We start from the raw sequence: 15,174 nt of genomic DNA on the forward strand, positions 1-15,174 counted from the left end.
GGCGCTCACCGGGCAGCGGGGAAGTCCGTGCCTCCGTCTTTCTGCCAGGCGATCTGCGGAGACGGGTGACCCACGGCGGCACACTCCAGTCTGGCCGTGGCACCGGCCCGGAATACTCAAGGTCCATGGCATCTTGGTGAAGGACGGAAGCACTGGAGGGACAAAAGGAGGACTGGTTTCACCTTACTGCACTTTATTTGACATCTAACGGCAGCACCACTTCAAGAGTAAAGTTATCAAGGTTTTGCAATGTCAGTCATAAAGGAGATTCCTTATATGTTCGTAGGGCACTCCAAGTTGATATTTGCAGTGTACTTGTGCACTGGTCGTCATAGTTTATCACGGCTGAGAGTTATACTAAGAAAGACAAAACTCTTGAAATAACAGTGAAATCAAATACCAGTAGGTTATTTTAACGTTAGCTGTTGACAGTGAGGCTTGGCCTTGGTGGAGTAGGAGGAACCAAAGTGGTTTGAGATGACACACTGGTATTCCCCTCGCTGGTGAACTTACGAGCTGCGTAGCTGGCAGTGTGGTGGTGTACTCTGTAACCTCTGTTGCTTCTCACGGCCTGGGCTCCCCCTTGGCTCTGAGGTGTGCACTGGTTGTGGATTTCAGCGGTCATTCAGGACTCATGTCCTTCTTCCAGCAAAAGGTCATGGGTGAGTCGCTGGAAGGCTGGCCGCCGAGCACACGAAGGTGACGTTGGTGCTTTTTGATGGCCGACTGGGTCTAGGTGCACCCGTATCTGAGGTTTGCGGGAAGTCGTCTGGTTGGAGACAAGAGGGGAAAAACATTAGTTTCGGCATTTAATGTGAAATGGGGCTAAACTCAAATTGACATTCATTTGAGGTCTAACCTGTTTTTTGTTTAAACCGTGATGGTCGACAAACACTTAAATATGGAATATATTACTATTTTATCCGCCAAGATTCAATACTACCTATGGAGGAAATGTTGGACAAGCTCAGAAGGCAAAGCAACCTCAGCTCTAATTAGTAGTCATTACTTAAAGAAACTGATCCCGAAATTCCTCACAAATATTAAAATTTTCTCCCTGCTCTCTCTGACTCCACCCGGCCAAGCTGTTAACTCACTGAGTTTCCACATGGTTCGCATTACTACGCTGCTCCATCAGAGTGTCCATGAGTTGAAGGTAAAATATGGACAATCTGGTCAGTTTCATAAAATGGAAAAACCTGTCACGGCTAAATGTTGTTTTTAACAAGGGCTACATTAAGAGGCTTGTGTGTGTGTGTGTGTGTGGTGTGTGGTGTGTGTGTGTGTGTGTGTGTGTGTGTGTGTGTGTGTGTGTGTGTGTGTGTGTGTGTGTGTGTGTGTGTGTTGTGTGTGTGTGTGTTGGTTCGTCATCACTCACCACACACCAACAATGTCTTCCTGTCTTGAGGTGAAACGCTCTGCCCTTCAGCATCAGGGGATGGGCACAGCTGGCGTTCACGTAGGGCCAGGAAGGTCTGCGTTCCGCCACCCACAGAGGAAACCACTTGAGCCTGGCAGTCACACAAGGCAGGCTGATGTGTTCAGGTGCCTGGGGGGGGGGGGGGGGGGGGGGGGGGGGGGGGGGGCAGTAAGGTGCAGTACGGCTAGGCGCACGTTGCCCCGCTGGGTGCCCAGCGTGTTGGACATCTCGCATGTGTACTTCCCGGCATCGCCCTCCGCTGCGTCCACGATTATGAGCAGCTGGTTGCCGGCGGCGAAAAAGTGACGCTCTGTGACCACAAGGGGGCTGTCGTCTTTGGTCCAGTTGAGCCTGGGGGAAGGGCTGCCGCCGGCGATRCACTGGAGGACCGCAGTCTCCCCTTTGGCCACGGTGCGGTCCATGAGAGGGCGCAGGAAGGAGGGCGTTTCTGGAGGAGAATGGGGTAAGGGGGAGTGTTAGTTGCCTTATAGTCTCAAAACGCCTGATTTATATGTCAATTTGTGGGGGAAGAACTTATGGAATGCCATGAAATTAAATTGATCTGTGACAAAATGAAGAAGCACAYACAGACAAATGCAAAGTTCTTTGACAGCTGGTGAAAATAGAAAGAACAATTCTCACCTAGCACAATTAGCGTAGCGTTAGCTGATATGGCTCCGGCGGTGTTCTGGGCGGTGCAGCTGTACAACCCGATGTCCTCTGTCTTCACATCCACGATGAAGAACACATCGTCCTCAGGCATCACGTGCATACGACGCTCACGGGCAGCGGGGAAGTCTGTGCCCCCGTCTTTCTGCCAGGCGATCTGTGGAGACGGGTGACCCACGGCGGCACACTCCAGTCTGGCCGTGGCACCGGYCCGAATACTCAGGTCCATGGGCATCTTGGTGAAGGAGGGAAGCACTGGAGGGACAAAAGGGATGGACGTTTTATTTGACATCTAACTGCACCACCACTTCAAGAGTAACATGATAGTTACAAGGTTTTRCAATGTCAGTCATAATGAGATTCCTTATATGTTCTTAGGGCACTCCAAGATGATACTTGCAGTGTACTTGTGCACTGGTTCGTCATAGTTTATCATGCTGAGAGTTATACTAAGAAAGACAAAACTCTTGAAATAACCAGTGTATAACCAGGGAATTACAGGGAATAACCAGGGAATTCCGCCCTATGTGCACACAAGTGACCCCAGAAAACTTCTTTGATCAGAGGTTAGTTTGTTTAATAATGATTGCAACCTGGAGTATTCACCCCCCTACTGAGGATCACCCCACCCAGGGTGATGTCCCTTAACTTTAATACCATATAAGCTCATAATTAATAGTTGCTAACACAAAGATGTCTCTGCTAGGAGGAGTTCAGCTTATTGTTATTTGCAGTTAGTTTCCCAACCCTTCTTCCTCCTATTGCTACCATGTGCTAGAAGTAAGACTGGAACATAGTATCAACAGAAACTGAAAGTATAGTTTCAACACACATGAGGCAGCGCACAATTGGCCCAGCATCGTGAGGGTTTGGCCGGCTGGGATGTCCTTGACCCATTGCGCTCTAGCGACTCCTTGTGGCAGGCCTGGCGCATGCACGCTGAGTTCGGTTGCCAGCTGTACGGTGTTTCCTCCGACACATTGGTGCGGCTGAGTCCGACTTTTGTACAGTTGACCTCTTCATGCACTTACAAAGTCTCTACCACTGATTCTTAATCTCAAGCTAAAGCAAAACATGAATCATTGTACTTTTGTAATTACAGGTGTTCCTATAATGTACAGATATTATACAATCCATTTCACTAGTCAATTCATACCAGGTAGGTTATTAGACTTACTGTGACATGAGCTTAGCGCATTGGTGGAGTAGTGAGCGAACCCAAAGGTTATCGAGATACACACTGGTCTTATCTCCTCGCTGGTGAACCTACACTGCGTACTGCAGTGTGGGGTGTACTCTGTAACCTCTGTTTCACGCGCCCTGCGCTCCCTCTGGGCTCTGAGGTGTTGCTGGTTGTGGATTTCAGCGTCATTCAGAGACCTCATTGTCCTTCTTCCAGGCAAAGGTCATGGGGAGTCGCTGGAGCTATCCGCCGAGCACACGAAGGTGACGTTGGTGCTTTTAATGGCCGACTGGTCTCAGGTTGCACGTGCTCGGGTTTGGGAAGTCGTCTGGTGGAAGACAAGAGGGAAAAACATTAGTTTCCATTTGAATGTGAATGGGGCTAACTCAAACTTGACATTTTGGCTAACCAGTTTGTTTAAAACGTGATGGTCACAAACAGCTTATATATGGAAATATAACTATTTTATCGCCAAGATTCAAACTACCTGACTGAGAAATGTTGAAGAGCTTTGAAGGGCAAAGCCCTCGCAGCTCTAATATGTCATGTAGCTTAAAGAAACTGTTCCCAGAAATTCTCAACAATTATTTATTTCTCCCTGCTCTCTCTGCTCACCCGGCCAAGCTGTTAACTCACTGAGTTTCCACATGGTTCCATTACTACGCTGCTCCATCAGAGTGTCCATGAGTTGAAGGAAAAGATGGGAACAATCTGGTCAGTTCATAAAATGGAAAACTGTCACGGCTAATGCTGTTTTTTAAACAAGGGCTACATTAAGAGGCTTTGTTGTGTGTGTGTGTGTGGTGTGTGTGTGTGTGTGTGTGGTCGAGTCACACTCACCAACAACAAAGTCCTCCTGTCTGACGGTGAACACGCCTTGCCCTTCAGCATCAGGGATGGGCACAGCTGGCGTTCACGTAGGGAGAAGGCCTGCTCCCCACCCCACAGAGAAACCACTTGAGCTGGCAGTCACAGCAGGCTGGATGTGTTCAGGTGCCTGGGGAGGGGGGGGGGGGGTACTGCATTAGAGCCAGGAATCACAAGAGAGACCCAGCACAAACATGATCCATAATACTTGAGCAATTATAGTCGTTCCATTTTAAGATAATCACTTTTATCAGTATAGGTGCTTTTGAAGTAATTGTCTATGAAAGATTCTTTCCTTTCCTCAGTTAGTCCAGAACAGTGACTCTGGTCTATTGGCATTGCAGAATATGAATGCAGTGTGACTGAACCCAGAGATACTTACAGTTCCTCAAGCTTCTTCATCTGCACAAAGGCGTTCCCTTGGACCGACATGATCGCATTGTTACTCAAATCTCTGAGAAGGGGGGGAAAGAGGGGAGAACGGATGGATCTTTACACAGAAAGATGGCAAACTTTCCCCTCCATCTAGGCCTATCTGGAGGAAGACTGCTAACACTTCAATCATCAGAGAGAGGGAGGGAAGAAAAGGTCTTGAGAACAATAGAAATCTGGGCAGCACCGTGCTTTGTTAATCAAGAGGGGCCTGACTTCGGCTCCTTTGAGCTCAGACACGACTGGGGGRAAAAGTTAATTACAATCAAATGCAGCTGTTTCACAGATAGAAATACACACACAGATGTACACATACACACACACACTTGTACACACAGAAACCAGCACACATGCAAGCACGAACACACAGGCGCACACAAACACTCCTCTCGCAATGCCTAAGCAGTTAGTGATCAATAGTCTCCCCACATATGGAGACGGTGAATACCAGACAGCTCTGTTTTTCATCAAAGTATGGACAAGAAGCAGAGACAATAAGGTCATGTGGTTCTCACTAACAGGCTTTGTTTCTCATAGTTATGGATTCTCCCTTATTTAGTTTACAGCTTCAGGACAGTTGAGACAGACGTATGAGGATATTGATTTGAAGGTCAACTCACAGGTGCTCCAGTRTGTCCAGGCCAGAGAATGACTTCTTGGTCACCGAGCGGATTTGATTTCCTTGAAGGAACCTGAGAAAGGGATATTTGAGTTTTCATTCAAATACAGCAATTTATATTATGATAACAAGAAAATACTTCCAGTTAAAATCCGTTCTCATGGTCCATTTTATAGTTTCTAATCTATCTTCTGGAAACTAACAGGTTAGAAGACAACGGTAAAGTGGTAAAGTCAAGCCTACTCACAGTTTCCTCAGTTTGTCCAGAGCAGAAAATGGTCCGTTCATGTCTTCAATGGTCCAGGARATTTCGTTGTTCTGTAGATCTCTATTTCCAGAGAAACAAAAACAAACCACATTGTAAAAATCCACACCCAGAAAACATCTGCACTTATTATAGTCTTAACAAACCTTGGTGCGGCTTTGCGTTTCGTCTGAAGGACGAGAAAGAAGTCAAAGGCTTTACATTTGTATTCAAAGTGGTCCCATCACTGGAGGATGTTTCTCGCTAACTTTGGGGCTTTTTAAATGTTTGCGATGGTTTCTCCGTGTCTCGCAGCATAACACTGCTTCACATGCAATGCAACGTGTTTAACAGGGAGGAACTCAAACCCACACGTCGGTGCTACTAAATTTAGTGGAAAATTATACGTTTTTAGTAATGAGTTTAATGGCTGGGGAATTATTATATATTTTTTTTTATATCAAAGGGTTTTAAAAATCAGAAATATCTTTCAAACTAACTGAATGTCATGTGCACACAGCAGTACATCATGTCTGTTAGAGATTTGCTGGACGTCTTCGCCCTTCCCCCGCTCCGTCTCTCTCAAGTCTCTTTAAATACTTTCAAACAGCTAGTTTCCTCCTCTGCATGCCTGGTTACAAATGATTGGGGTTGAGGAGGGGTGGAGGGGGTAGAGGAGCAGGTTGTGGAGAGAGGCTGGGGGGTAAAGCCCTCTAAGCCACCCCAACTCCCCGTCCACCTACCTACATACCTGCCCTCTGCTGACCTTTCACGCACAGTTAACATTTGGTTCCATTTAAGAGAGGGACCAGGGCAATGTTATGGAGCCGGTGTGGAGATGGGGGGGTGGAGCGGTGGACTCAGTCTCACTCTGCTGACTTGTTGAGGTTATGTCTGTGGAGAAACCACAGGCAGTACGTTCATCTATTCCACATACTGATAACAAACAAGGCGGAATATTTCCACTCACGCCGCGATGAGTGTGGAGAGGGACAGGGAGCGAAATGCAACAAGCAGGCAGCATCTGAGAAGTTAGCTAGCTGCTAATGTACTCTCATAGTGAGATAGGTCTTCTCTTATAGAACACAAAGCAATGATAAAGTGTAGGCTGATGGGGCCTCCCGAGTGGCGCAGCAGTCTAAGGCACTGCATCGCAGCGCCAGAGACATCACTACAGACCTGGGTTCGATCCCAGGCTGTGTTGCAGCTGGCCGCGACCGGGAGGCCCATGAGGCAGTGCACAATTGGCCCAGCGTCCTTGTCCCATTGTGCTCGCCCAGCGTCCTTGTCCCATTGTGCTCGCCCAGCGTCCTTGTCCCATTGTGCTCTAGCGACTCCTTGTGGCAGGCATGGCACATGCATGCTGAGTTCAGTTGCCAGCTGTACGGTGTTTCCTCTGACACATTGGTGCAGCTGAGTCCGTACGGGAGTTGCAGCAATGGGACAAGTGTAACTACCAATTGGATATCATGAAAAAAGGGTAAAATATATATTTTTTTTACGTGTAGGCTGATGACTGTTATAACCATGTCACTGAGGAGTTTAAATCGAGTTCATCCCTAAACTCTCATGAGCCTTGAGGCTTCTCAAACAACATCAGGGAAAACTCTAACCAGGATTAGTGATATTAACCATGGCTAATGCACTCACTGCCAGTGGGACGTTGAAAATAATAATTTAATGCTTCGTTTGGCACCATTATACAATAGAGCTGTCATCTCTGACAATTCACTGAAATTGAGTTTAGTCATCCTTATTCAAACTTACAGCATCTGTAGGTGGGAGAGTCCTCGGAAGGCTCCGTCTGCGATGAAGCTCACACGGTTGTTCCCGATGTGGAGTTCGTCAAGCAGGCTGAGGCCCACAAAGCTGGACTCCTCCAGTCTTGTCAAGTGGTTGGACGAGATGTCCCTGTCGGATGGAGAGAGAAGGAACATCAGCATCACACAGTTCATACCCCCAGGGAAAATGGAAAGGTGGGGGTAGAAAGAAACAGTTGAGGTAGAGGATAAACTAGCCTCAGATCACTACGAACGTGCACCAAATATAGCCAGATTAGTCTATGAATTACCAATAAGGTAAAAAACCTTTCGGTATAGACTATTTTAAGTTAAGTTTTGAAAGTTAGATTGTACCTTGCACAGCTGGTCTACTTTRTTTAACCGTATGCAGACAGTATAAAAGTATTAACTTTGTACTAGAAATCCTCAAATGCAAACATCAGATGAAAAAACGAACAAACCAGGAAGAAGGCTATTTACCAAAGAGCGGTTGAAAAAAGATCAGTCAACTGCCAATTTGTTTAACGCTCAGCCTCACTTGATAAGAGAAAAGGAAAAAACAACAACTCTCCTTTCAGAAACAACCTAGTCGCTAGTAAAAAAAAAAACATGGCGGACTTAGTAATTGGCCAGTGCCATAAACAAAGTTAACAACAAAGGAAACAATATGTTGCTACCGCCACTTGTCGCAGCAGACACTCTGGTTGTGAAATCCCTCCCTCCTTATCCCCCCCTTCTCCCCTATAGACGTGGCGAGGCATTAAAGGAAGGGGGCTATAGTGGCGGGGGTGAAGTGGGGGAGTAATATTTTGTCAGGAGCCCTGCATTGGTGTTGGCACTGGGCACTAGGGGTGGAGGAAGAGAGGGTGTGTGTGTGGGTTGGGGGGGGGTGGAGAGTTGGAGACTGCGAGGAAGGTGGGGGAGAGCAAAGGAGAGAGCGAAAGAGAGAGGTGTTTGGAGTTCACAGTGTGAGTAGGAGAGAAAGCGAGAGGGAAACAGAGAGGGAGGGAGAAGAAGAAGAAGAAAAGGGTCACTCACAGCTCGCTGAGTTTCTGGCAGAACTCCCAGGCGTCGGGCTGGATCCGGCTGATGGCGTTGTGGCCCAGGTGGAGCTGCTGCAGAGTCAGCAGGCCRTACAGCCAGCCCTTACTCACCTCCGTCAGGTTGTTGTAGTCCAGCTGCCTGCAGGGACACACAGAGACATACTAACAGAGGTCAGTCATCAACATATAGACATATAGGCACACACAGACAGACAGAGATGAAGACGTATGTTAGCCTGGAYTGATACCACACTGTATAGGCTATAGTCAACTATCGTTGTCTAGACATATGGCTGCAAATATGTATCCAAAGACGGTATGCAGACACTTGCAACCAGACATATGCTGTTAAATCCACCAATGTACACTAGTAAAGGAAGACACATTTTCTTGTCACAGAGGACAGTTACTTACAGGACCTCCATGTTACTGAGGCCCCAGAAGGCTCCGTCCATCAGGCGGCTGATACCGTTCCTCTGGATCTTCAGCGAGCGCAGCGCATGTAGGCCGTGGAACGTCAGGCCCTCCACCCTGCGCACTCGGTTCCTGTTCAGCTCCCTGCAAGGTTGGACCACAACCAGACCGTAAGAGAACCGCAGCATCATATATGCAGGGAAGGAATAAGAGTTCACTCAACTCAAGAAGTGAGGCTGAAAAGGAATCTAATTCATCCAAGAGAAGCCAAGAAGATGTCAATGACTGTTGGAAGAGTGGTCAAAGAGTGGTTGGATATGTCAACACACTGTCAATAAGTGCAGTCACAATGCGTTTTCAGGAAGTTCACAGAGCAGTCAGAGAAACATCAAAGAGTAGTGAAAAGTCGTGGACCGTTACACATGCGTTCAAAGAGCGGTCATAGTATAGTTTGTGGTCAACCCCAWCAGTGCTCAAAGTGCAATTGTCACTTACAGGTGCTGGAGGTTGGGGAGCTGGAAGATCTTGGCAGGGATGGTTGAGAGGCGGTTGCGGTTGAGCCTGAGGACCTGCAGGGTGCTGGACAGGTTGACAAAACARCCCATCTCCAGGGTGGAAACGCGGTTGTTGTTCATGATACTAGAGGAGAAGAAAATACATAATGAGATATTGATTAWATAACTAATTCCAAAGAGGAAAAATGTTGTACTTCCACCAAAATGTTACTATTTGATCCAAACACTTATATAGTATTCTTGGACKGAGTTTAASCATGMATTTTAGTTAAAAAGTCCAAACGGACAGACTCACAGGTTCTTGAGAGGCAGCGCAGGGAAGGAGTCAGCCTTGATATCCACTATGCTGTTATTGCTGAGGTCCAGGGTCTCCAGGCGTTGCAGGGGCCTCAGCTGCTCCAGWGAGATCTGCGTGATTCTGTTGTTTGCTCTGAAAACACAGATAGAACGGCTCCAATGAACGACAGAAAATACWGTGTATTTTAACAACGCGSGTCACCAGTCTAACGTTTCCAGACATACAAACACTCAGAGCAGTCAATTAGCGGGCGGTATTAAATAAATGACCAACCTCGCCCGAGCATTCCCTTCGACCCTCACTACCCGTTTTCCCATTATTATTATGTTATTAGACATTTTTCCTAGAACATTGAGTCTCTCCCTGAACCATGAAAAAGACCACCGTTCCCTGGTTGTCTAGGAAAGGGGGGAGGACGGGGCAATACTAAGGCTAACCAATGTCACTACTCATCTCAACAGGTCAAAACAGCCGTTTGGTTTAGTGCTGTGTTATTTTGTTTATAAGGTAATTACTAACAAGGTATTTAAAAAAATAACCTGCCAATTACTTGGCTGATGAATACCATTCCCTCAGTTAAAGCATGCCTCAGCAGAGGCTGGCAATTTCCTGAGCTGCACGCCTCCTAAATTGCAGTGCAGGGRCTGCTTAGTTATAAACAGTGYCTGTACAGAGCCGTCTTTGTGTATGGGCCTCGACGGGTAGAGAAAGAGAGAGCGAGGGAAAGGGAGAGTGAGGGAAAAGAGTAGGAATTCCCTCTAATACACCAGACTGCAGGCCCCGTTTCAGTATTAATTGCAAGGCTAACATAACAACAAGCCCCCCCCCCCAAAAAAAATATAACTTGTATTAATGCATCAGTTCTTAATTTTATCTTCTTTATGATACACATTTTTTGTGCATTTTCCTTATACTGACCAAAGTGAATGTTAGCGTTTTCCCTATACTGTGCATGCATGCAATACATACGTCAACATACAACCCTCTGGAGAAATGGATGAACATTGACATGGCTGAGAAGTACTGGTTTATGTGAACACTAGCACCCTTCAAGAAGCTGCCAATAAGAAAACAACAATGAAACGAACACACTGAACCAGACACAAAGTCTCAAACTGACTCAGCTCCTCTGTACGCCTGGCCAAAGCGAGACTAAAACAGCACTGAAGATACAATCAAGCGAGAAATTGAGCACAGTGGCAACGTAGCTTCTCAGTCCATCATAAAGCCTCAGAAAGTGGGATCTTTGACTTGGACAGAGCAGTCATTTTCCACACATTTCCCTAAATCTGCCATCCATACCTCTCTTATGACTAGGCTCCCCACGTTGAGACAGTGACACCCCTTGGCAGCCTTACCACCAAAACATACAGAGGAAAACAGACGAGTGTGYCTGTCAGTCATTCCAACCTGGAACAAAGGCAATACCAGGAGGATATATGGATAGAGGCCCAGAAAGGAGAGGCTGATGGGGTGTCTGGGGCACGTAGGAGTAGAACCTGCCACAGCACGTCCCTCTGCCTAGCCTTAGGCAAGGCCAAGACTCAACGCTTGGTTCTATGCCAACCGACTGTAAGAGTGTGGGGCTGAGGGTGGGGGTAGAGTGTGGGGTAGAGTGTGGGGCTGAGGGTGGGGCTGAGGGTGGGGGTAGAGGGTAGGTTCTGGGAGGCTGAAACTAAATCCCCCTTTTTTCTTCTTAAACACTCAGTCACTGCCTAAAAATGGTTTTATTTCATTTTTTAACACAGTTTAGGCAACAGCCACAGGCTGAGCTAGGTGCAGTGCAGCACACCACACCACCCGCAGTAAAAAGGGTACAAGCCAGCCTTTTGTGTGCAGATTTGCAGGGGGGGGGGGGGCTTTCCAAGGGCTTTCCACGCACCACGGCCTCTGTGGTACCAAACAAAGGGGGCACACACCACCTGGGCCTGGGTTTTCATGTTCCCCTGACTGGTCGCTGAGAGAAGAGGAGAAGAGAGGCTGGCGAGAAAAATAGAAAAAACCTGTATTTCCAGTTTTGTGGAGCCCCGGATATTTTGAGGGGAGGGGGCAGTTGGAAAGCAACTGTCAACGCTGGCTGCTCAGTCCATGTTCCTCTACAAAAGACGGACTGACCCTGGGGCCTGTCAACTGGAGGGAGGTGTGATGTGGTGGTGATGATGATGATGATGATGRGTCCCTGGTCTTTGTACCCCAACACCCTCTCCCTTCCCCCCAYAGTAAACATCTRGCCAGCTGTGGAGACCAGACAACTCATATATGAACAAACCTTGTTTGTTTGAGTGCAAATGGGCCAGATACATCAAGGATTCAGTTTAGCTGCATGTGATGCTAACCCTCAGCTAAGTTGTGGAGAATGAGCAGCCCCTCCACCGGAGAAGCCACAAATACAACATGGTGTCCCAAGCTGATGTTGTTAATGCTTACTCTCTGACACACTTCCCACTTGAACCAAAACAGTGCTGCTACAAATGAGCCTCTCCATGAAAACTTGACATGACCCATGCGGAGCATAAGAATCCATACAAGAGTCATGTCATGGGAAGTACAAAGACCACACAAGTCAATGCCTTTTATAACCCTCATGAGGACCCCTATTTTGAAGGAAGCGGTCAAGACCATCTGGCAAAACATGGACTACACACAGCAGAGGCCAGCCCTCTCCAGATAGACAGAGAGATAGGCTAGGTGAGGACCTACAGGAGCTGTTATGGCTTCACTTGCTTGAATCTCAGAGACCACTGAGCAATTAATTGAACCCTGTTGTATTAACCTGTAAGTACAACATACTACAGCATCTCAACACCCAACCAACTCTAACCTTAAACATTGTGGCAGATGAGGACTGTGATATCAACTGAGACTGTGCAGTTGAGGCCTACAGGGAGAGACGTGAAGGAGAACTTGGCTACGGTCCATTCAACAAAACAGTTTTTCTCCATCTTTCTCTACTCCCCTACATCTGCCCAGAGATCTAATGAGAGCTTTTGAAAGGCCAACCTAAACGCTGTGTACCGGAGAGTTCCATGTGCTTATCTGTTGATCTCCACCTGTCTGGCCAACTCCACGGACAAACAAGCGGGGCATTGTCCATTTGGACGGCACACACTTCAAATTTGTTTAACCAATTTTCTCGCAAATAAGGTTATAATGCACCGTTATGTTTATAGTTTCAAGACCTGCCTGTCATTCTTGTTTGGGTCTCTTCAGGTTTTAACTTCTCATTTTAACACACATTGAAATGTACGACTAGGGGAATTTAAAGCATCTATCAAACTGTGCTTTGTTTATTCATGGAATGAAGCAGGTAGCACATGCATGTGTCCCAAYTTGAGGAAACTCCAAGCCTTTGGGTATAGTAGACAACTTAATAACTATTTGAATAGAAGGCGGTGTACCCTACATTAATGGTAAGCTGATCCTAGATCAGCTGAATTGTGCTGCTAAACTCATTAAGTGTACTCTAAGGAATTGTATTGATATCAGTCAAGAAAAAGCAAAGATTAAAAAAATAAGACCACACAGCAGCACATCTCAATTTGATTTACACTTGTGTCTAATTTGGCAGTTTTCGAGCAAATCTACTCCATATTTTTGGACTGTGTTGCCTTCACACTCTGAATTTGTTTATCTGAAGAAATATGACCTACATCAACAAGACCACAGTGTGAGACGATTATAGACAGGTGACGCTGCAACAGAAATGTTCCTTTTTGAATTAAAGAATAAGAAAATCCACATAAATTAGAGCTAAACAGCAGAAGCAGCTGTCAAACAGATACACACATACGCAAACAAGTTACCCCAAAGGCAGCAACACTCCACTTTTTAATAACGCAATGATATTGAATCAACAACGGAGGCTTCCTAATCCTGAACCCCCCTTTTTTTCTCTATTTAGTACAGTCTGATTTTTYCCTTCCATTCGCACATACTGGAGATTTTCTTCCCCTTCCTTCATTTCTCTGGCCTGAGAGGGGAGTAAGGGGAAAAAAGCCCCGGGGTATCGAATGCCACTTATTCAAACAGCCAGGCAGACATAGCGGCAGCTCTCGTCAACTTCTTTGACCCCACAGCCCAGAGTAAAAACAAACGGCAATAACCCTGCAGCTGGTAGTAATTGAGTYGTGATCATCTTAATTAATTGAACAATTTCCCAGGAATTTATGGTAGGGGATGGGGGCTTTAACCAGATTGCTGTGAAACCACCTCTCGTTGAGTTTGGTGGGCTCTACAAATGATCTGGTGATTCCAGGGCTGATTAGGTATTTGGAGAAGACGGTTTGATGGAATCTCTGTGTATGGAAAAGGTAACTGAGTTGGAACTGGAAAGAGCTTCATATTCTGCTTATCTACCAATTCATTCTTTCTTATAAAGGGTTAGSTCTGTGGSTAACTAAGCTGACAGATATACYTGGATGTCTTGCTTACAAAGCTYTTGGCAACAAACATTGTAACTTTGTAACTCAATACTGTAATAACCTAATATCTACTAAACCAGTGTTTCCCAACCCTGGTCCTCAAGTACACCCAACAGTACACATTTTTATTGTAACCCGGGACAAACACACCTGATTCAACTGGTCAACTAATCATCAAGCCCTCAATTAGCAAGAAGCAGGTGTGTTTGTACAGGGCTACAACAAAAATGTGTACTGTTACGGGGTACTCGAGGATCRGGGTTTGGAAACACTGTASGAAACCAACAATATAACTCTTTCTCTCATCGTTCAACCATGTTTCCCTTCAGACAGACATTGTGTATTATGTATCAGTTATAGCACTGTAGTTGATGCGGTCCTACTGCAACCTGACAATGTACAGGAACAATGTCGTGATGATGTGTTAACTGTGCTATTAGCCATTTGGGTCAGATGCTGGTGTAGTGTTTAATATAGTGTCTGGTGTGTGCCTGAGCCGGCCCAGCTAACGCAGCAGCCCTGCTTCTCATTACAGGCGCCAGTCTGAAAAATAAGTCATCTGATGGCTTCTCAAAACTCAGTTMTTTTTCCAATAGGAAATACCACACACATATTCTCCATCAATGATGCCAATACCAGCAACAAAAAGAAAGAGAGCACGGGGGGAGAGGGATTGTGTATTTAAATCCCCCCCTCAGAGATTTGAGTTGCCGAGTAGACACTAAGCAGTGCAACTGGGAATACTATGCACGCACTCACAGACACAAATGAACACACGTTGTGGTAAGAAAGTATGAATTGATCATTCCCAAATGCACATTGAGGATGACAACTAGGCTGGCTGACATACTTTGGAACATTCAATGGTGAAATMTATTGGAATTGTTCTCCTATTCATACATTATATGTTTTAATAAGAAGCATCAACCAAATATGCATATTGAGTGGAGAATTGAGAGTAGAGGGGAATACTATAGAACAACTCCTAAAACCTCTGAATGTTGTCAAAACGATAATGTTCACATTATCATAAATGAATCAGCCCTATTGGAAATCAAACATACCCTGGTGCACTGTATTTTGCTTTAGTTCCAGGTAATACCGCCAGCCGCATCTGTGGCCTATAGGCTATACACCTAAAAGTCTGAAGACAAATTGACTAATAGCAGACGTCTGAAACCCCTTAGGCTTCTTTCTCTGGTGTTACTGCTTGTCAAGTTCAGGCTTGATGAGGAATATGCCTCTTCTAGTTTTTGAGATGGATGCAT

General features: G+C 46.1%; 1 protein-coding gene and 1 pseudogene across 1 annotated transcript; both read right to left on the reverse strand.

The window, feature by feature from the left end:
* The window catches only part of LOC111951367 (leucine-rich repeats and immunoglobulin-like domains protein 3), a 47,196-nt pseudogene that overhangs the window by 4,836 nt on the left and 27,186 nt on the right, over positions 1-15,174 (reverse strand).
* On the reverse strand, positions 1,582-2,396 carry LOC139022933 (leucine-rich repeats and immunoglobulin-like domains protein 3; the record flags this gene model as incomplete). Its single annotated transcript, XM_070434693.1, has 2 exons — positions 2,063-2,396; positions 1,582-1,868 (listed from the first exon to the last, which is right to left on the reverse strand). Coding segments are annotated over exons 1-2 (606 nt in total), but the record flags the coding sequence as incomplete, so codon positions are not given.

Source organism: Salvelinus sp. IW2-2015, linkage group LG24, assembly GCF_002910315.2.
Source record: "Salvelinus sp. IW2-2015 linkage group LG24, ASM291031v2, whole genome shotgun sequence".
NCBI lineage: Eukaryota > Metazoa > Chordata > Actinopteri > Salmoniformes > Salmonidae > Salvelinus > Salvelinus sp. IW2-2015.